The 22,267-nt window shown below is 45.6% G+C and overlaps 1 protein-coding gene across 12 annotated transcripts in view; it reads right to left on the reverse strand.

Annotated features, from left to right (window-relative positions):
* Positions 1 to 22,267, reverse strand: part of ARID1B (AT-rich interaction domain 1B) — a 429,634-nt gene that overhangs the window by 11,020 nt on the left and 396,347 nt on the right. For all 12 annotated transcript variants that reach the window (XM_057310926.1, XM_048225999.2, XM_048225996.2 and 9 more), the window contains 6 exons: positions 17,771 to 17,980; positions 14,779 to 14,983; positions 9,728 to 9,866; positions 9,333 to 9,505; positions 2,768 to 2,918; positions 215 to 311 (listed from right to left, as the gene is read on the reverse strand). In XM_057310926.1, the coding sequence (XP_057166909.1) occupies positions 215 to 311; positions 2,768 to 2,918; positions 9,333 to 9,505; positions 9,728 to 9,866; positions 14,779 to 14,983; positions 17,771 to 17,980 (975 nt within the window). The remainder of the gene's footprint in view (positions 1 to 214; positions 312 to 2,767; positions 2,919 to 9,332; positions 9,506 to 9,727; positions 9,867 to 14,778; positions 14,984 to 17,770; positions 17,981 to 22,267) is intronic.

Below are 22,267 nucleotides of genomic sequence, written 5' to 3' on the forward strand. Positions count from 1 at the left end.
ACGTTTCATTTGTTTCAGGATACCACAGATCCAGAGCTTTTTAAAATTTGCTGACTTCAACATCCTAATAATATTTTCTAGCATAAGCAAACAGATGCCGATCGTTCAATAAATGCTACTCGTTTTTCTTATACTTCCTAAATCTCTTCAGAAGTAACACAGGTTTGAGTTTTCAACAGAAAGCACAGAGATGCCCGCCCGCTCGCCAACTCACCGGCTGCTGTGGATACAGGCCGGGCTGGTGTCCTCCATATGGCGGCTGTCCTGAGGGAGGGCCTTGGCCTGGGTACTGCTGCCCATAAGGTTCATGCCTAGAATGAGGCATTCAAAGAACACTTCGTTGTCAAAGGACCTCAGGCCAAGAGAGAAATCAACAGTGCATTTCTGGAAATCCTGCACCCCTTCGTGGTTTTGTCTTCCCTTCGCTGCACACGCCTCCCAACAGAGGCGCGCCGAGCAGAAGCAGCGCTGTAACTTGTAGCCAAAGGGATGGCAACACCCATTTTGGGAATGCTGCCAACCTCCTGGTTAGTAGGTGTGCGAGGAGTCCTGGCCGGACAGGGTGGCACCCTGCGCCTTTGAGTAGGGCTCCCGCCCACCCACCGACGCGGACCCGGGCAGCCCCGTCATGCAACACCGTGACGGGAGGTATTAACGAGAGCCAGAGACAAGAAAAACAATCTAGGAATCAAAGCAGGATCTCCAGGAGTACCAGAACACAGACCTATAATCATGGAAAATGTCTCTACTTATTTTCTCATTATGAATACAAAATGCTCAATTTTTAAAAAGTAGACTCCATAATTAATCCAAATGATATCGAGTTAGCTAATAATTGTAAAAATATAACTACTGAAAATTTTGAAGCCCCATGACCCTAAAAGGCCATGGAAAAGAATAACAGAGAGGACTTAAGAATGAGAGGGCTGATTTAAATGTGCTCCTATTAAACCTGAAAATGGGGATGAATAACATTTATTTTTCAACCCCTATTACATTGAAAAACTATAAATACCATAAAATAGCATGTGTAAAAGAGCAATAGGTTTGAAGTTTAAAGGGATAAACTGGTTTAGTTAGTATACTGACTGAATCCTGTTAGAAAGAGGATACTTGCACTGAATATATTCCTAAACTGGTCAAGGAATGAGAATAAGAAAGAAAACAAATGGATTTTGAGAACGTCACAGGTAAAACAGATACAGAGGAAGTGTGTGCTAAGGGCATTAATAGCTAGAAAGAAGCTCGCGTTAGGAGGAAAGAAATATAACTGACGTAGATAAAATTTAAGCTGAAAAAGTAACACTTTTCAGAAAGCGTAACAAGGTAAACCCTAATGTGGTAGAGACAAAGTGACTCAAGCTAGTTCTAGAAAGTCTTCTAGAAGAAACAGAACAGTACATTTGCCTGGGTTCCTTTAAGAATATATGTTCCAGGATAAGTGTTCTTCCAATCTCATCAGAAAGAAAAAAAAACAAAACAAAGAAAGAAAGAAAGAAAGAAGAAAAAAAGAAAGCTTCTCCTGGATCCTCAAAAACAAATCTAAATAAAATCCCTCATCCAGCACACTAAACACGATGGGTAGCTGATTAATGCAGACATCACTAATAAACGTTCACCACACCACAACCAGGGTAAGAATGAGAAATCTAGAGTCTTAAGTCTAGAAAGGACCAAATCACTCTAAGCCTGTGATGGCTCTGGAATCTTAAGAACCAGGTGCATGGAAAACGCCAGAAAGCAAGCTTATTTGGTAATAACACAGTGATTTTCAAACTTTCTTCCCCTTTGTGTTACACCAGCGGAAACCTTCTCACGACTCTCACGACTGAACCCTTGCCCACGGCCAGCACATGGGCTGCTGGAGCAGCAGTGATGGAGGGAGTCTCTGAGAAACACCACCACACCAGATTCTGAAGGAACCGAGCCGAGGCCATCCCTACCCTGAGGCTTGTCTCTGTGGCTATACTTAGAAAAAGAACCTTCTAATGTGCCTCCATTTTCCTTAAAAATCCCAAATATTATGTTAAAAACTTTGTTTCTGAGCACTTCTGTATTAAGGAGGCAAAGACCATACCAGCCAGGGGAAGGTGCTTTCAGAGTCAGTACTTAAGCCGGGGGCAGAGGTAAGGGGCCTTCTTCACAGAAAGCAGTCTCCGTGAGCCAGCTTCCTGTTACCTCTCTGAGACATTTCAATGACTGTCCTCTGTCTCAGGAAAAATAATCTGGATGAGCACAGAAACCCAACTTGTTATTCAATGTCCAGATGCCATCCTGAAAAGAAGCATCTGGAAAAAAAGACTGCTGTGGCTTTCCTCAGAGATGTCATTCAAGGAGAAAAGTATTCTCTCTGTTTAAAACGTTCACAGGGAAGAATGGAAACACCTGAAAAACCAAGGCCGGGAGGGAAGACTTTTCCCAGAGCTCCCTGTCAACCAGAGGCTGTGGGAAGCCCAGCGTGGCCCCCAGTGCGTGAACATTTCCCTAAGGAAGAAATGTAGGCGGGAAGGGGGTTCAGCGGGGCCACAAAACCTGAGTTTGTGGAGCCGCGCGAGGAGGCTGGAGGTGTGGTGTCAGTGGCTGTGTCAGGAGGGCATCCCGGTGCTGGGAGGACCGCCGCCGCTTGGGGCCACCTGACCCAATCCTTATTAAGTCCAGTGGGAAAGCAGGGACTACGTGTTGTCGGCAGCTACCAGGGCTCAGAAATGTAATTATGAGGAGAGTGCAGTTTCGAGTAAACGTCACGGTCATCTTAGAAAACACTCACCTTCGATCGTAACTGGCTCCGTAGGGAAACTGCTGCCGCTGCCCCATGCCCAGACTGGACATCGCTCCAGAGGGACTTTGGTTATACATGTCCTGCATACTGCTAGTGGGCATCTGTCCTTGAGTCATAAAGGGCTCACTACTTCCAGGCACTGCAACATTTTAAAGAACAGACAGAAAATGAAGCATTTGCAAAAGCCAAGGGGCCCAAACAGTCCTTTCTAGTCATTTCTGTTATCCTTAATATGGCAGAAATATCTCTTATGCCTACTATGGCTGACAACAATACGACCCAAAGAGTGTAGATCTGGAGTCAAGATGGACCCCACGATCCCTATCCTTTACCCCATGTACAGGCCTTGAGTATGAGGAGAACCCACCAATAGGACAGGGATATTGCTCCCATGATTACATACATTATATGGCCTAAGGGATTTCACAGATGTGACTAAAGTTACCAATCAGCTGACTGGCAGTCAACTAAAAGGGAGATTATCCAGGTGCGCCCCTTAAATCCGTGTCTAGAGGTCACTCTCCTGCTGGCTTTGAAGAGGCACCCGCCATGCAATGGAGAGGGCCCCATGTTAGGAAGGGGGGCAGCCCCTAGGACTGTGAAGGCCCCAGACGACAGTCCTCAAGACAACAAGGCCTCAGTTCTACAACTGCAAGGACCCAAATCTGCCAACACCCTGAACGAGCTCAGGAGAGGACCCTGCGCCGCAGAGGAGTGGAGTCCTGGCCAACACCCTGATGTCTGCCGCGGGAGACCCCGAGCCCAGAGCCCCCAGGAACGTGGGATCCTACACTGATGTTGTTCTAGGCTGCTGAGGTCGTGGTACTTTGTTATGAAGTAACGTAGAAACAGAACACAGGCCCTTTCTTGGGGCGGTTACGAAACTTCTGAGTTTCATTCCTTATCTGTGAAATAAGGCTGGTAACGCCGCCTCATGCAGTGGTTGTGAGGAAGAGAGGAAACGCACGGAGAGATGCCTCTTCACACAGGGGTCAGGGGTGCTCACCCCCGCAAAGGCAAAAATCCACATAAAACTAGACTCCCCCCAAAACCTAACTACTCCTAGGCTACCACTGACCAGAAGCCTTACTGATAATGTACACAAATAACACATATTGGGGCGCCCGGGGGGCTCAGTCAGTTAAGCATCTGCCTTCGGCTCAGGTCATGATTCCAGGGTCCTGGGATTGAGCCCCGCATCGGGCTCCCTGCTCAGGGGGGAGTCTATTTCTCCCTCTCCCTGCTCATGTTCTCTCTCTCTCAAATAAATAAATAATATCTTTAAAAAACCAAAAACAAATAACATCTATATTGTGTGTTACATGTATCATATGCCGTATTCTTACAATAAAGCTAAAGAAAATGTTAAGAAAATCGAGAAAATACACTTACAGTACTGTACGCCTATTTATTGAAAAAAATCTGTGTATAGTGGCCCCGTGCAGTTTAAACCCATGTTGTTCAAGGGTCAACTGTATGAATACGCTAGTTCCCTTCCATTCTAGAGGGAAAAAAGTAAAAAAACTTAACATGAATACCTATCTACTGACTCACTGCAAAATCAGGATAAAGAAAACCACTAGGGAATTAAGACTAACTCAAGACTAAGAAATACAAGTATTTCTTTCAGGGCATATGTAGGGTGGCAATTAGGTCAAATATGCAAATTAGCATCAGCTCAGAGCCTGAAGGAAATTGGGTCAAGCCCAGGAACTAGCCTGTAGGCAAATTAAACATTTTAATGCAAATCTTAATTGATATACAGTACTACTTACTACCTTTCTTCATCCTAGGTAGGTTACTTTTATGGCACAGGAAGCAAAAGCTGATTAAACTTGGGTGAGCTGATAGAATGTGTTCAGCTGTTAGAGACGTGGAGATAATGAAGCCTAGCACCGGTGGGATGGTGGGACGCACTAGGCAGCGCGCTTTCCCATGCTTTATCTTACTCAAGCTCAAGTCGACATGCGGCAGAATAAGTTCTCATGTTACTTTCCATTTTATAAAAGTAAAAACAGAGGTAGACAGACATTAAAGGGGAATAATTAAAGTTCAATAGCTTAATTCCTTGATATACAAAAAATTATTATTATTTTTTTTAGAGATTTTATTTATTCATTTGACAGAGATAGACAGCCAGTGAGAGAGGGAACACAAGCAGGGGGAGTGGGAGAGGAAGAAGCAGGCTCCCAGCAGAGGAGCCCTGATGTGGGGCTCGATCCCAGAACTCTGGGATCACGCCCTGAGCCAAAGGCAGACACTTAACAACTGAGCCATCCAGGCGCCCCCATATACAAAAAATTCTTAAAAAACCAGTAAGAAAAAAGGCAATCAGATTTAAAAAATGGGCAAACAAATAAATGGACATTCAGAGAAAAAGAAAAATAAGTGGCTAATCAATATATGAAAAGATGTGTGACTGCTAATAATTAAAGAAATCCAAGTTAAAACAGCGATGAGGCTTTCCCCTCCCCCAGTCTGATGGGCAAATACTAAAAGGACCGACAATAATCATTCCTGGCAGGGGAATGAGAGGGTCCACACACTGACATGTTCATGTGAAGAGTATCAAAGTGGTCTAACTTTTGTCAATACCTGTTATGGGAGGGCTATATTTTGGTGACCCCCAGGGGCACTTACAGCCTATGAAGCCCCCCCCCCACCCCCCGTGAGGCTGGGCGTGGTCACGTAATCAGCATCCACCTATGGGGGGCGGCAAATGCGATGCTGCAGATGGCTGCCTGGGCTTGCAACTGGGGCTTGGCCTCTTGTATTGGTAACCCACCCCGCCAGGTCGAGAGGCATCCAGGAAGTTCTATGGAACAGCCCCTGCAGGAGGCCCCCAAGCCACAGCTCCCAATGAGCTCCCAGTAGAGCCTCCGGATGACGCCAGCCCTTCAAGGGACATCCCAACTCCAGCAGAGTTCTCCACCAGGCTCCCAGCTGACACAAGCCGAGCCATGAAGGACCGCCCCGCCCACCAGAGAACTGCGAGATGTAACCACACGTTGTTTAAAGCCGCTTTTGGTGGTAGTTTGTTAGGTAGTAAAAGATACTCGGTAAACTACAAGAAAAGTTCACATCCCTTGATTCGGTTATTCTTTTAGGGATCTATTTCATAGAAACACAGTTACGGGTGTAAAAACAGCTGCGTCATTCGATAATCACTGCATCATTTTTTTATAACAGCAAAATATTATGAAACAACTCCTTCACTACTAGAGCACTGAAAAGAAAAGTAGGGGCGCCTGGGTGGCTCAGTCGGTTAGGCATCTGACTTTTGCTCCGGTCATGACTGAGTCCCACGCTGGGCTCTCTGCTCCGCAGGGAGTCTGCTTCTCTCTCTGCCCTGCCGCCCTGGCTTGTGCTCTCTCTCTCAAATAAATAAATAAAATCTTAAAAAAAAATTAAAAAAGAGAAAAGAAGAAGAAAAAGTAGGTGGGGTGCCTGGGTGGCTTAGTCGATTAAGTGTCTGACTCTTGGTTTTGGTTCAGGTCATGAGCTCAGGGTCGTGAGACTGAGCCCCCATCTGGGCTCTGTGCTGGGCGTGGAGCCTGCTTGCGATTCTCTCTCTCCCTCCCCCCTCAGCCCCTTTCTCTCCCTCTCAAAATAATAAAGGATTATGTGTAAATATATTAATGGATATTTAAAATATACTGTTTAGATATACAATATATAAATATTCACTTGTTCACTTGGAAGCAATTAATCAGTCCTTCGAATCAGTAATGAATTCAGTAAGCTGGTGGGGCGGGCGGGGAGAGGCTGCTCTGGCCACTGAGGCTCAGACAAGCTCTGGCGTCGGCCGTCACCACACTGTGGGTCAGCAGCAGCAGCAACAAAGAGCATGGTGTCCCCCAAGGCTGGTCATTACATGAGAAATCAGAGCACCACCAAGTTCACGGTCAGAATAATGCGAACTGAGGAACGTGAAACTTTATTATAACAGGGACAGGGCCATACAAAAATCTGTTTTCTGTGGGTTTTCTGTTTATCTGCTTTAATTTGGTGCTAAATACACCGGCACTGTAAGGTAGCAGGCGAGCTGAGATATCCCGGGGAAATGTGAGAAGGACCTCTGAGCCACTGTATCATTTACACGGTTGATGCAAACACATTATATAGCCAGCTAGTGCCTAACAACGTAATCTACAATCATGCCCCCCCCCAATTTATTTTCATAATAAGAAAAATTGTAGGCATACAGGAACAGAACAATGCAACTCCCTCTGTCCAATATAGCATGTAGGTAGGACACTGGAATGGTTCACCTAACTTTTGAAGCCAGATTCCAAATACTACTAATTATTTTTCCCATGTTACGGTCATATTTTCAGAGTCTAAAAATGTGATACAACCACCATCAGCACTAACAAAATGTTCTTTCTAGTATCTCATACCACTAAGAAAAATAGCTACCTCCAACATTTACGAGGCTTGTGAATTTCTGAGCTTACGGATTTATTCCATGTTCTACAGAACATTTACTTGGAATAGGGCAGCTCTGAAACTTTTTGAAAAGGAAAAATTATTGATGATCTTACTGGGTGTAACAGATATCTGAAATGTTACATAAATACATATTAAACATAATCTCATTTGTTAATTACATGATATATGCCTAATACTTAAAATGTTGAAATTATTCATTTTTATTTTTCACTGGTCCATAATAGTTGCGAAAACCATGGCTTTGGGCTTTATGTTTCTCTCTACTTAAGATATCAAGAAATTCGCATAGCCCAAACATCTAAATCCAACAGAAGTACTATTGTTTAAGGGATTCCAGAAGAAGTACTTCCATAAAAATAGTATTCACTACTTTTCTGTATTTTTTTCAAGGATATTCACATCAGGCCTCAATTTCACAGCCCGGCTGCATTTGGAAGAGGGCCAAAGGGCTCTTGGGGCATGTGTGCCTTGGGTGCTCAGAGGGCAGAGGCTCAGATGCTGCATTCTCAGTGCCAAGTAAACGCCGGGGACTGAGCAGCATGAAGGGAAACACCCCACTGGGTGTTTGCTAACATCGGTCAGAACTCTCCCACATTCTCGGCAATCCCATCCGCCACACGGTTCTCCATCGCACTTCTCTGCTTAGTTCTCTAAGATGATTCCTACTTCCAACGCTCCGCCCGGCTCCAGACACACAGACAGACAGACACTCCACCACCTGCCACCTCAATGCATCCTAAAGTCACCTTGGCCTTTCCCTCTGTCCTTCCTCTCCCTCCTGTTCCCAGCGCAGGCGCCAACGGTGAGCCTCTGCTTCCCAGTCGTCCATCTCCAAGGTAGTATCGTTGTCACCCTCTTGGTCCTTATCACTTGGTTCGTCCCCCATGATCCCCACGTTCAATCCAGCCGTGCGGCCTGTTCTCTCACCATCCAGAACATGTGGCAAGTACGTCCACTTCTCTCTCTTTGCTGCTGGGATCCGACACCACCCCATCATCTCTCCTCTGGGCTCTCTCAGGGGTCCCTCCAACACATTTGCCACAGGTGCTACTTACTTACCTATTTACTGATACAATTTTATTTATTTATTTGAGAGAGAGAACTAGAGAGAGCATGATTGGGTGGGGGGGGGGCAGAGGGAGAAGCAGGCTCCCCACTGAGCAGAGAGCCCGATGTAGGGCTCGATCCTAGGACCCTGAGATCATGACCTGAGTCAAAGGTAGATGCTTAACCGACTAAGCCACCCCACCAATTATTTTTTAACAAAAACCTAGTCGTGTCACTTACTGAAGAACATCTCTCAGCTAGGGTAAAAGTCTAGACTCACCCACAGTGCCCATGATGGCTGGAAGGTTCTGGCCCCTGTGGTCCCGATGGCTTCCGTGTGCTTGGCCTGCCCCCTGGCTCATTATGCCCCAAACACCTTCTATCTCCTCAAACATGCCAGGCCCTCTCCTGCCTCGAGCTCCCCCTCTCTGCTCTTCTCAGACTCCTCATTCGTCAGGTCTCCACGGGTAACAGACATCTCAAAGCCGTCCCTTCTTGACCACCCTTTCTCAGGGGACGTCCCTCCCTCCCACAACTCCCACCCCATATCCCTGCACTGTGTGTCCTTTCTTCCTTTTTATTTCTTTCCCATCGGTGTCCTTTCTTCCATCAGCCACCATATTTAATTATATAGTTGTGGTTTGACTTACTTTTTGTTTGTTCTCCCAAGACACTGTCAACTCCTGGAGGAACTACGTCTGATTTATGAACACACCACCTTGGATCTAGCGCTTGCCCAGCCCACGCTCCAGAACACCACCCACGCCGCCAGGGAGCGCCATGAGCACACTTGCTTCTTACCGCGTGTGTTAGTCATTCTCCAATGGGCTTTTTGTACACTAACTCAACTAAGCCTCATCACACCCTTTAGGAAGGTCCTATTATTATCCCAGTTTCTAGATGAGGAAACTGAGGCTTTCCCCAAGGCCAGAAATTTAGTAGGTTGAGGAGCTGGGACTCAGCTATGTCTCGAATGGGTAAGTGAATTGGTGCTGGGATGGAAGAGAGAAGAACGTCCTCTGGACCAGGCCTGAGCAGGTCCCTCTGCACTTACCTTTTCTCATTCCACCAAAGGGGTCCTTGTTGGGTTCATAGGGCATCCTTCCCATCACGTCAGGCATGCTCATGCCCTGCTGGTAGGGGGTGCTCGGAGTCATGGAGTTCCGTTTCGGGAATGATGAATCACTGGCGTCTGAGAATGGGTCGTGCACACTGACTGCACTGCTTCTGAAGAGACGGGAGAAAGGACAGCTTCATGCAGTGGCAGGAGTTGCCACCAAACACTTGTTCAGAAAAAAGCCTAACCTGAAAATTTTTAATGCAAAAACGAACCCCCAAAAATGACACAATAAAACTAGTAGTAATCAACATTTAAAAACTCGCGAAAGAATAATACTTCTCCACAGACAAATCTGATGTCGTGGGGCTCACGGAGACGCTTTCGCGTACCTTCCACCTTGCATTGGGGTCATCTGTCCGTGAGGCGTGGAGGCTGGGGTCGGTGGCTTCAGGTCACCTGGAACCTCTGCCATCGAGTTACTGCCAGTTGACTGGGGGGTCTGTGGACCTTGCAAGGATCCTGAGTTAGCTAACAGTAGTAGTACCAAGGGAAAAGAAAGAAAAAACGAGAGGTTATCAAGTAAGCTCATCCTTCCTATTTAAAAAAAAAAAAAAAAAAAAAGGAAAGACAACACACCATCTTATTAGAAATAGTAACAACATCCATTACTGGTAACGATGTAGTAAAATTAGTTGCTCTTATATTGTTTATAGTGAAAATTAGTAAAAGATTTTTTTTATATCTATTTGGCAACATACTTCATTTGTGAGTCATAAAACATATTTATACCTCTTGACTGGGTAATTGCTTTCCTGGGTATTTATCTCAAGAAAATAATCTAATATAAAAGAAGGCTTTAGATAGAAAAATGTTTATTTCAGTGTTGTTTATAATGGAGATAATCTAAATGAGAGTAAGGAAAAAAAATGGGATGAAAAATTTGGTATTCCGATTTGATGGACTATTGTGTTATTTTAGGGAAAAAAATTAGAAAAATTAGTACCAGATCTTAGGCAATGAGAAATGTTTAAGTTGAAACACAATGATACAAATTAATAATGAGCCTCATGTCACTTCAGTGCCTCCTCAATGTCTCCACGTGTTTATGCCATGTCATTAATAAAGTCATTTTTAGAGCTATGGAATGAGATTTGTTATTACAAAACCAAAGTCATGCTCTTTGGAGTTCTTTAATGTCATTATCAGAATCCTGAGATTTGGCTTTAATTACATTATAATAACAGAACTCAGAATTGGGCAGATCTTTTCAAAACTTAAACTCGTCTCATTGGAAAACAGAATATTTTAAGGGTCCCTGCTTTATCATCGCGACCTTTGCACATTAGGTGCCCAACAGACGTTGCATTCATTTACTGATTAAACAGTTACTGAATAAATAACATGCTTACTTTGTTGTTTTTTCTACTCCTGCATGCACCAGTGTCCCAAACTGACAAAAAAGACAAAAATCCCTGCCCTTATGCAGTTTATAATAAATGCTTTTGGGATCGTTACAAACGGGGGAATTACCGGCTGCTTGTGCGTGATGATACTGTATGTGTTATTATCTGGAGTCCCTTTCCTAAGAGGTGTCCAAGACTCACTACAATTACCATCAGCCACATTTAACTGTCGAGGAAGTGGGGGTTCAACAAATCCCTGGAGATCACAGAGCGCGCTGGAAAGGAGTCCGGGATGGAAGTGAGTCTAGTCCTTCTACTCAGAAAGGCTCAGCCCAACAGCAGGTCTCCGGTGAGATCAGGTCAGCCCCGGGCCTGGCCTGCTTGGGAATGAATCCTGAGGACTGGCCTCCAGGGCCGTGTAAGGTGTCCCCTGAGTGCCTGGGATCGGAGGGACTCAGGGCAGCCCTCAGAGATGCTGAAGACTAACTTGGAAAGTAGATAATCTTTAATGTAGCTATTGCAAAAGAAAAGCTTAGTAACGCATGCTTATAAATCAGATTTTGGGGAAACTCTGGCAATACATATTAAATAAGTAGATTATAATAAAAGATAAAAGTGGAGTCTTCTACAAATATGTGACGGTAACCCTACAGATGTGACTGCCCCACAGAGATTGCAGGAGAAATAACGTGCTTCCTAAATCACAGACTGGACTCCACAGCCGACTGCACGGCTTCCCTGGAAACATGGTTCACGGGCTGTGATTTCAGAATGACCCTTATTTACAAGTATTCACATTTACAGCTAATAAAAAAAAAATTCTTCCCTCTGCCAGTGTTTTTTCCTTTCCTTTCGGGAAAAAAAAATTGCACACAACCTCTTGAAGCTCCATTAATAGAAGAGGCTGGCACAGTCCGTAGGATCTCCCTACCTTTTGCCAGAAGCTACAAATGTATACTCGAAAGTAAACAATGGAAAGGTTATTGAAGGTTAAGTACATTCACACACTTCAGACTGTACAGCCAGACTCCTAGCTGGGAAGATAATTTACACAGCACGAACCTGGTGCCCTAGTTCTGGCTGGGCTTGCGGGAAGGAGGGCAGGGAGAAGGAAGGATAGCTGATATGTCCCAGGTCTACAGTGACTAGAGGTCATCCAGAGGGCACCTTTGTTTATAACCTGAACCCCTTTCTCATTTATCTTCCACTGAGGATTCCCTAGTTGGATCCATGACAGGTTTTGTGACATCACCTGTCAGCTAATAATAGAAACGCAGTCAGCCACCTGCCAGCAAAGATGGATGGGTTTTTGGTTACAGACTTACTAATTGAATGCGGAGCTTCCTTGTCCCCACCCCCCCAAGCCGGCCGCACCCCCCACTGCCCCCCCAGCTTCCAGGCGGCCCAGGCCACTGGGGGAGGTGATTCCTGCAGCTGTTCATTAGAACTCCACAAACTTTTACAGGCTTATTATTAACGAGATCCCCACTGGCACCTCGGAGATGCGGCCATACCCCAGGCCTTGCCCACGTTTCATCTGGGGACTCGCTCGAGTCACTGAAGACCGTAACACGGAGCTCTGGCCTGAGACATTGCACAGCTAGCAACCGGTGAAGATCGTGGTGCACCCCCAAGGGCTCCGGGTTCTACCTCTGAGAGGCTGGCAGAAACGAAGTTCGGTCCACGCCAGCCACCCCAAATCAAAACTGAATACAGGCGGACGAGGCATCACGCGAATACAGCAAGTGATCCGGGACTTAGGCTGCTTCCGAGTGGCTGTTTAAAAAGCCACCTAGCACGTGTCTTAGGAATCTCTTCCTCAGTTTGCGTGGATATGCTGGTAAGAAATACACCACAACTGCCTTCTGATGGGGGAAAATGGACTTCTAAGAACACAGAGTTTGGCTGAAAATTAGTTTTCAAAAATTCTGCACTGTACGAGACTCCAACATGGCACACGGTTCGGAGTAATTTTTTTTCCTCCTTTGACAATACGTATGTTTCATTCTCCTTAATGCTAGTTCTGGAATCAGAGAGACCACTGACCTAGGGGTGCCAAGGAAAAGCATGGCTTTGGGTCACGGGGCTGATGTTCCTTACTATCCCACTGACTGGTCTGGTCTGTGTGTCCTTCTGTCCGGCTGAGCGGGGCTCCCTGAGCAGCGCAGAGAACACATAAGCAAGCAGACTGGCCCCGTGTGCTCGGCGCGAGGTTGCCTGGGCTGTGTCCTGGCCGGGAGGCTCGGCTCAGGATGCCCTCCTTCCCCTGCCACCTGTTCCCCAAGACTTCGTACCGTGTGGACCACTGAGAAGAATGTATTGTCAGAAGTGCATCTGCAATCCAAGCTCTTTTGTGCAGTTAAAACGATCATGTTGCCATAAAAATGGTAGTTTAAAAAAAGGGAAAAAGGAAAGAGCCGACTGTTGAGAGAACAGGCCCTACACTTTCTGAAGGGTCTATGCCTCAGCGGGATTTCTTGTGCTGAAGCTGACGCTCACTGGGAGAGCTATTCTCCATGCAGAAGTGCAGCCCATTCAGTGACACGAGTTTTTCCTGGCAAATAAAATATACCTTTACATCTTTGCAGACATCGCCACTTTGGTCCCTACACCCCACTGAGTTTTTATTTTGGAAAAATAATTTCAGGGCTGTTCACAGGCAGCTTGTTTTACTCTGTGAACTGAATGTAATGTTGTGAGACTTTTAAAATTAGATTTCACAGTTTTTAAGGTATACCGTAGCTGCAAAGCCTTCGGATCCTTAAGGGTGGGGTGAGAGAGGATTTCTAATTGTGTTTAGAACTGACAGGTCTAAACATATACCTCGGTACATTCCCTACAAGTGCATCTTGGCCCTACGAAGTATTTATGTGAGATCTCTTGATTAGGGACCGCAGATACTCGCACTGCCATCCAGAAAGCAGCTAGAGGACACAAGGAGAAAACAACTTCTTTCTTTGGCTCACAGACACCTTCTTCTATGTAAGAAGGCTTCCCTGTTACAAAGCTATTTCAAATACAGGCAGAGGGCTACAGTGGGTCCGGGCACAATGCTCAAGCTGGATGCCACTCACCAGCAATGAGATTTGGGGCCAGTTACTTGGATTTTCTGTGTTAGTTTTTTCATGGACTTTGCAATTTTGAGACGGTACGTGCATCACAGGAGTGAAGTAAAGATTAAACAGTAGAGCGCTTAGGAAGGTGCCTAGCACACTGTAAGTGCCTAAGAAATGCTGGCATTTGGTCCCAGAACAATCCTGTGTGATGGGAAGTGGCAGGAACGGTCAGTCCCATATGGTCCGTAGGACAGTGTGGCTAAGTGCTGACCATCACAGGGCATGGATGTGGCCAGGCAAGAAAACAGCTGGATTTAACTTCAGTGAGGTCACTACCCAGAATGTAGGTGAACTGCGTTATTCCGAGGTAGGATTCTTAAGACTGCTGACCCCTAGGTCAGAGCAAACTGATTGCTGGGTCTCAGAAACAGGGCTGAGTGGACCTTTAGCATGCCAGGTTTGCTGGCTTCCCTATAAGCGAGGACTTGCTGGGCAGGGGACATTGAAAACTGAGTCCAGATTTCGTTTTGCTGACACACAGCTCTGAGTGTCCCCGACAGAAGCAGAAGGGGCAGGAGCTGGCTGCTGAACTGCAGGGTGGCCTCTTCCGGGAGCGCGAAAGTATTTGCACAGACTACGGAGGAGTTAGACGGACTCTTTTTAAATATCTGTAGAAGGACTAGACGCATAGAGCTCAGAATCCCAAAGTCTCTTTTGACTAAGGAAGGTAAAGCAGAAGAATGGTGCCTTTGCAATGTTGGCCTGATGGCAACATCCCAAATTGTATTCTCTCTTCCCTTAAGCACTGCCAGTGGGGGTTCCGTTACAAAACACCCCTTGTCCTCGAAGACCCCGTGTGTTGTTTGCTTTCCTATGCAGCGGCCTTCTCAGAACCTCCGAGGGGCTGTGGCCTCCAGCGCCCCCCAGGGGGTGTGGGTGCCCCTGTCTTTCCCCGGCCACAACTGCAGTGCTCCCACTTACCAGGAGAGGGCGGCTGGAGCTTGGGCTGCTTCTTGGTGTCGGCGGTGCTGAAGACTTCCGGCGGGGGCTCCTCCCCGCGCTCAATCTTGCACTCGAAGGCAAACAGGTACTGAATATACTGCTTTTTCAGGGAGCTCGCCGCGCTGCTTGAAGTGCCAACATTTAGGTTGGTTGCCAGCTCACGCCACTTCTTGTTTTTATTAACCTAGCAAAAAAAATGGCAGGATCATTGGTTTGCAGCAAAGTGGCTTGTTTAAAGCCAGGAGACAAAAAAAGCACTTAATGTCTTGGGTTTACTTTTTTTTTTTTCGTTTGCCTCTCTTAACTAATGCTCATTACTCCCACTCAGTAGTGCATAGACAGCATTTACAGTTATAAAACCATTAAGGGACTTGCTGATAGCTACATAAAAAGCATTGCTCGTCGAGATTCTTCTGCCTGGTGCACTTCTAATGCCTCACACGCTTCCAGGCCGCTGCGGCTCCGAGCCAGCGATTTTCTCCGAGCAAACGTACACTCCCGCTCATCCCCATCCCACCTCTCATCTTAAAAAGAAAAAAAAAAAAGGCATCTGCAAACGAATTTAGAGAGCAATAACATAACTATTTTGCCATTTAAGTGTTTGAGCCTTGATATGAAAAACAGTGTTTCCTTCCAACAGCCACAGGCTCCCGGAAAGACGAGCCTGTAATCCTAGCCTGCGTCCCCCCTCTCGCAGGCAGCCTTCCTATGGTGCTGGGCAGAGGTGAGACTGGGGGCAGCCCGCACCAGCCATCAGCCCCGGCTGGCTCTGTGAGGCAACCAGCTAGCCGACGTAGCGGGCCCAGTGAGCTGGTGAACGGGCAGGGCACAGGGGACGACACAGGGTTCCCACGTATACTCAGGCTGCAGAGAAGGCCGCCACAAAGTGAAGAGAAAAAAAAGGAGAGAAAGCCTGAAATGCTACAAAAGGATTTTAGGCATTAACTTTTGATTCCCGCTTGGGCCAGAGTTATCCAAGGTTGAATGCCTGAAGGAAACATGCAGACCTGCAAGTACTTGGGGCCTTTAGGTATGCATGCCTTGTGCTAAGTAGCATGGTAAGGGTTAAGGGGACAGTGGTTTTTTAAATGAAATGTTCCATTTTTGGATTCAAACTTTCTCACAAAGCTCTTTATGTCCATTTACTTAGTACTAAATGGTATATGATAAACGAACCTCAGAATGCTCGCGAAATGCCTCATTCCACTTCCGGCACTTAATGCGAGGCTGCAACAAGCAGGCCTGTGGATGGCTTCAAAAGGGCTGGGCAGGGAGTTGCCTGGGACACCCTGAAAAGCAAGGCTTTGCACTGATCTCTGTGTGGCACAAGTACCTGCCCCGACCGCACCTGAGGGCCACCAGGCAGAAACCAGGATGGGGTATGAGTGACAGTGTGGCCAAGTGGCTCACCGCTGTGCGTGACAGCTGCACTCGAGCTGCCCTTGTCAGCTAGGCCGGCAACGGGCCTTACTTGCAGACCCAACACGGTAACCCACACTGTCGACAGAGTCCAAGTACAGTGTCCAGGAACACTCCATACTGCTGCGAGAGTGAAACCCAGTGTACAGTGTCCTGAGGATTCTAAAAAATCTATGTCGGGGGTCTAGGTGCAGGGGAGAGGCATGCATCTTGAGCTCTCCCTCCACTGACCAACTTTCACTCACTTGGTCTGCACTGCATGACTCACCATCTGTTTCTGCAAAGCCCGGAATCAGGCCCTGTCTCAGTTGTACACCGCAGGTCTCCGGTGGGATGAGGCACCTCAGGGAGGGCTGAGGACAAAGGCCTCTCGTGGATCCCCATGGCCGCACCGCACTGAGACCAGGACGGGCCCTCTGTGACACTCGTGCATTAGATGACTCCCTCTCGGATGGTTAGCGACCTGTGGTACCTGGCTGGAGCGCAGGGTGCCACACTGTGGACTGGACCCCCTGGGCCCAGAGCAGCTCCTCTCACTGATCTGGGTGGGAGCCCAGGTAGTGGCAGGTTTTTAAAGCTCCCCAAGTAATTCTAATGGATAAGCAGGCTGAGACCTAGTGGTGGGTGGGCAGAGCGCACGTCTCAGAATGAGCAGGCCAGGCCCGCACCTACCCTGAGTGCCCCGGGGCCACATGATCGTACCTCACTCTGTTACAGCTTCCTCCTCTCTGGGGGGCTGACGCTCCCTGCATTTTATGGGTATTCAGAAAGACAAAGCCAGAACAAAGGTAAAGCAGTGCCCAGCACGCAGCGAGCACGTATCCGGGGACACCCTCTTCCCAGTTCCTTTTGCAGGACATGTGCTGGGAACCAGACTCCATGCTGAAAGCAGCGCCAGGACCAGGGTGAGGAAAGCGTGCCCCCGGGTACAAAGATGAAGGGAGCACTGGCTCTGAGAGTCAGGCAAGTGCAGGGTAGGCACCGCACAGCCCTGAAGACGAGTGCCCTCTGAAATTCGGCACCCAGGCGCCACCCCTGCTGCGCTCCAGCCTCAGCCCTGCGCAAAAATGACAGCTCTGACCTTCTTACTGCCCGGGTATTGTGGACATGCTGCTGGATATGGGACTTCGTTTTCTTATTAAGTAGCTCTGGATAGAGGGAAAGAGGGAACTGGATTTAGAACTGATGCAGACAATTAATTTGGTCATTTACAAAACATTTCTTGAGTATTTACTATGACATCTTGGCAGGGCCCACAGAATTCTAGGGTGGACAGGGAACCTAAGGAAAAATCTAGCCCAACTGTCTCACTTTACACATGAGAATGGAAGTCCATATAAATGACCTGCCAAGGTCACCCGGTGAGCTGGTGGTGGGGCCAGGGCCCCGAGCTCTAGTGCTCTCCCCTGCAGCACACAGACATGGAACCCACAGGCTTATTAGCTTTTTCTTTTTGGAAGAAAAAAAAAAGTTTGAGTCTGCACATTCAAAGAAAGCTGCAGGGAGAGCTTATGTATGGTGTCTCCTCGTTGACTCATTCATGCGCTCTCACCTGTGCCAAACCTCCAATCTCCTTGACGCAGACGTACAGCCGGAACAGGTCCAAGGGCTTCTTGCCCACAGCGGGCAGACTCGAGACAGGTGAGCCTCTCTCCTCCATGAAGGTAAGGTATCTGTCGACCCATAGCTTTCTCTCGGGCTCATTCCCCAACTCGTACACCTTTGTGATCTTTTCCCCAGTAGTGGTGGATGAGCTGGACTTCTAGTGCCCAGAAGGAGCATTTGGAGGTGGGGTATGGGTGGGCAGAGGGAAAAGGGAAGAAGGTGAGAAGAAAGTAATGAGCTACCAAATACAAGAAGAGAAGAAATTTAAAAACTACTGCTATCACACAACAATTAGGAATGAAGGCTACTAGTTCAGGCACAAACTATACATTTTCTTAATTAAGACTTTACTTTGACTTTAAATAAAGGGCCCAAACTCCCCCTTTTATATACTTAAAGAACAAAACAGAAAAAAACAAAAACCTTTTTTAACTTGTTTGATATAAGCGTTGAATCCCAGAAGGCATGATCCCAATGACACAAGTCATTTTTAGAAATAAAAGGGTGCTGGCTCATAGAATAATCATAGTGAATTTAAAATTTCACATGTATGGAATATAACAGAGCCCCTCAAAGTATATGGACTCTTACTTCTTGTCAGAATAAGAATGGCTAATGTGTGTTCTCATTAAAATGCTAAAGCATATGGAGGAAAGCCGATATTGCTGGACAGTGTAAGGGAGGTCCCAAATCCTAGGAACCAGTGGTGTGGGCTCTATGTGCATTTGCAAGCTTTATAGACTAGTGGCCAGCTAAAGTTTTGGCATTTGCTCTTGATGACTAGCTTTCCCTACTTAAGATTTCTTGAACTTCTCTGCCAAGGCAAGGGGTTCTCAGAGAATTATTTTAACAGATTTCTTAGGCAACCATGCTTTAATCACAAACACATGTGCTATTTCATACTCCCTGAACATCTATGGATAAAAATATACATTTACTTTTACACACATGGGCTTATGGGCTCATGTAGTTTATAATGATGCTCTAATTCTTGTCTTTGTTTTTCTAATTTTATCTATACTAAAATGTCAAAAGTTACTGTTTCTGCATAACTGAAGCCCACCTTCTGGGTTATGTGATCTGGGAAGGTGACACTTCTGGTCCTAAACAGCCCAAATGTCTATTTTTCCTTTCTTTTACGTCTCTATATTTGTAACAATAATTTGTGTACTTGTAATATTTGCAACTCCAGGGTTACTGTGAAAAATCACTTCTAAATTCTCAATAAAGATTTCTGTAGAACAAGAATTGACTTCATTTCCTCATGTGTATTTACCAGTTACCACTTGCAATGGATAGCCATTATTTTAGATGGGAGTTTTTCTTAACTCTTTTCCATTATATTTAGCTTAACGATTCTAAACACATTGCTGAAAGTTTGGGTTTTAAATAACATGACTGCCAGTGAAGTTTGATGTTACCTTATTTAGCAAATAAATAAGTAAATAAAAGTAGGACCCAACAGAAGTAGGACCTCAGAAAGGATGCCTGAGAACGAAACTAACAAAGCCGGTGAGTGGTAGCTTCTCCCCTAGTCAGCATGTACTTCTCCTAAGCTACTGCCGCTGAAATTTTAAGCCTTCAGACTCAGAATTATTGAGGCATAAAATCTTTACATCAAACTCAAAAAAATGGGTGACGCAAGTTGATGTAAATAAAAAATTTAGGGGGGTAGGATAAAAAAAGTGTGATCTTTTAGAATTTACACTGATGTCAAGGCTAAACAGTAGGTCACTTAAAAATTACTGTAGAGCTTAAAAATATACATATATATTCATATATATAGGTATATATCCAAATACATACTCAGAATATGGAACACACTGTATATTCAAATGATAAGTTTTTAAATTTTCTTTTCCATATTCTTATACCCAAGGAATATTTGACTAGGAAAAGACACTGCCCTACTGCATTTTTACTACATTTCAGAAGTGTTGCCATCACTAATGGGGTAGTTATTACGAAGAGTTTTCTAAATGCTAGTTTAAAAATATTTTTTCCTTTTGCGGAGCAATAAAAAAAAATGGATCCAATTTTTTTTTAAAAAATTTGAAGTAAGAACAGGAGGAAAAAAGCATTATCATCTAAAATCAGTAATAATAAAAAAAACCCCACTAACCTCTCTCCTGCATTTCATTTCTGAAAAACTGAGAGGTAAAAGTTTGACATTCAATTCAGGGTAAGAGAAATAAAAGCAATCATTTCCATTTAAAATTACTCTGAGTGGCTCTACCAACATTCTGAACGGAAGATCCACCTGCCATTTCTGGCCTGATCCTCTCTGAAGCCAAACTGGGGAAGGCTTCTGGAAGGACAGTTAATCAGGACCCAAGCAGTGAGACTACGCAGATGTTTGTTCCCATTTATGAAATGAGTGTATCCCATAACCTGAGATGGGCCTAAAATAACAGCATAGTTTGGCTATATGTATCTTCACTTTTCTTACCTTTCTTTGTTAAATGAACTTGAGTTTAATTAACTTCTGCGTATCTCAATTTGTTCTCATAAAGTTAGAAAAACTAACGAAGACAATGGTTTGTAACTGAATCATCTAGTTTTGTATAACATAGTTTTTAGATCTTCAACAAAGACTTCGGGATTTTTATGGCCATAATGTAGGGAAGAGTATCTGCCTCAGGTGACGTGTTAGGTCCTGGAAGAGGCCTCCCAGGCACCCGAGCCTCTTTCATCTAAATCACTGTTGCCCACTGTATTTGTCCTTGGTGGCCCTTGGTTACACAGCTTATAAAAAGTATATGTTTTGCAGGGGATTACTGGTCCGCCCTACGTTTTCCTCACTACGCTTTAAGTTCCACGAGGCGGGTCTGTGCTGATTTTGAGTCACCCACAGTGATTGCACTCTGGAGGCAGCTGGCATAGAATGTTCTGTGAACAGGTACTCAGATGCACGACAAAGGTCTGGGAAGTCTGGCACCCTCCAAGGAAGAATTCACAGCTGAATCAAATGTCCTATAAACAGGATTTTGTGATCAAGGTGCTAAGGGAACATGGACGCAATCTAACGACACTGAAAACAGAAAGGACCATCCTGCCCATGACCGGCCCTTGCCATCTCCACTCCCAGCCTCAAGGTCTGTTTCCTAGCCAATTATCAAAGCTGGCATGTGGGTGTCCGAACAGAGAAAACGGACATTAAGAGAAACAGAAGTGTTAGGAAATAAAGGGCACATACTTGATCGCTGATCAAGTTCCACATGTACTTTCTTTGGTTCACAGACATTAGCTTTGATGTAATCTTTGGACAGGTGTCATTATACACTCCACCCACCGACCTCGGGCCAACAAACCAGCCCCGCAGAAAGATGGGATGACCCTTCCAGGTCACTAGGACCACCTCACACCGCTTCAGCGTTGTGAGAATTGTATCCTAGTGCCCGAAACTGCCGTGGACCCAAGATAAGGGAAGGGAGACTGCTGAACGACTGTAGCAGGACATGATGGCGCTACAAATGTTTTCCTTACATATCGTTTAATTAAGTCTATAAGTACAGTTTTCTTCAAATCTTTCAGGCAATTTACATTTCAGCAGTCCTTACCATATGCCTGGTGCTATGTGTATGTGCAAATGTTTATTTTTATTTTAGAATGTTCCGTAACAAAACAATGTTGGTCCATAGCACGCTGTCAAAGCATAGAACATCTTCATCGTATAGGCCACTTTCAGGCCTGCCATCAGACAGGTCCGCTCAGAGACACTGGGAAGTGCAATCTGGAGTACAAACTGAAGCCGTGTCTCAGAAAGGGCAGTGAAATCCTCCTGAACTGTCTCTGTCAGCAGTGATTCGACAGCAGAGATGCTCTCATGACCTTCCTTCCAATCACTTTTGGTTTCCTTCCTAAATTAACACCTCATTCAAGGCAGGGGTCATCTTCTGAATACAGAGCCTACCCTGAACCACAGCTCCTCTGTCCTTCAACACCACTGGAGACAGGTTTGCTTATCAATTCTTCATTTTTTTTTCAAGATTTATTTGAGAGAGAGAGAGAGGGAGCGCAAGCACTTCAGCGGTGGGGGGGGGGTAGAGGTGAAAGGCGAGGGACAGGCAGACTCTGAGCTCAGCGTGGAGCCTGACGTGGGGCTCAATCCCATGACCCTGAGATCATGACCCAAGCTGAAACCAAGAGTTGGACACTTAACTGACTGTGCCACCCAGGCGCCCCATAAATTCTTAAACATTAAATGGTTATGTATAGGAAGAGATAATGTATGTGGAAATATTTAGAAAAAAGGGAAAAGTAGTATGCAGTTTTAGGCATAATTGTTTTATAATCAGAAAGTGAAGACAACAATTCATTTTACTTCTTTCTTATACTTAAGTGGAAAGCGGGGTTTTTTTTTTTTTTGATAAAAATTTCTTTCCTACAGGACTCATTGTGTGGAGATAATCTGACTAGTTAAAGTATCATAAATATCTCACTC

The sequence above is a fragment of the Ursus arctos genome, unplaced genomic scaffold (assembly GCF_023065955.2).
Source record: "Ursus arctos isolate Adak ecotype North America unplaced genomic scaffold, UrsArc2.0 scaffold_13, whole genome shotgun sequence".
NCBI lineage: Eukaryota > Metazoa > Chordata > Mammalia > Carnivora > Ursidae > Ursus > Ursus arctos.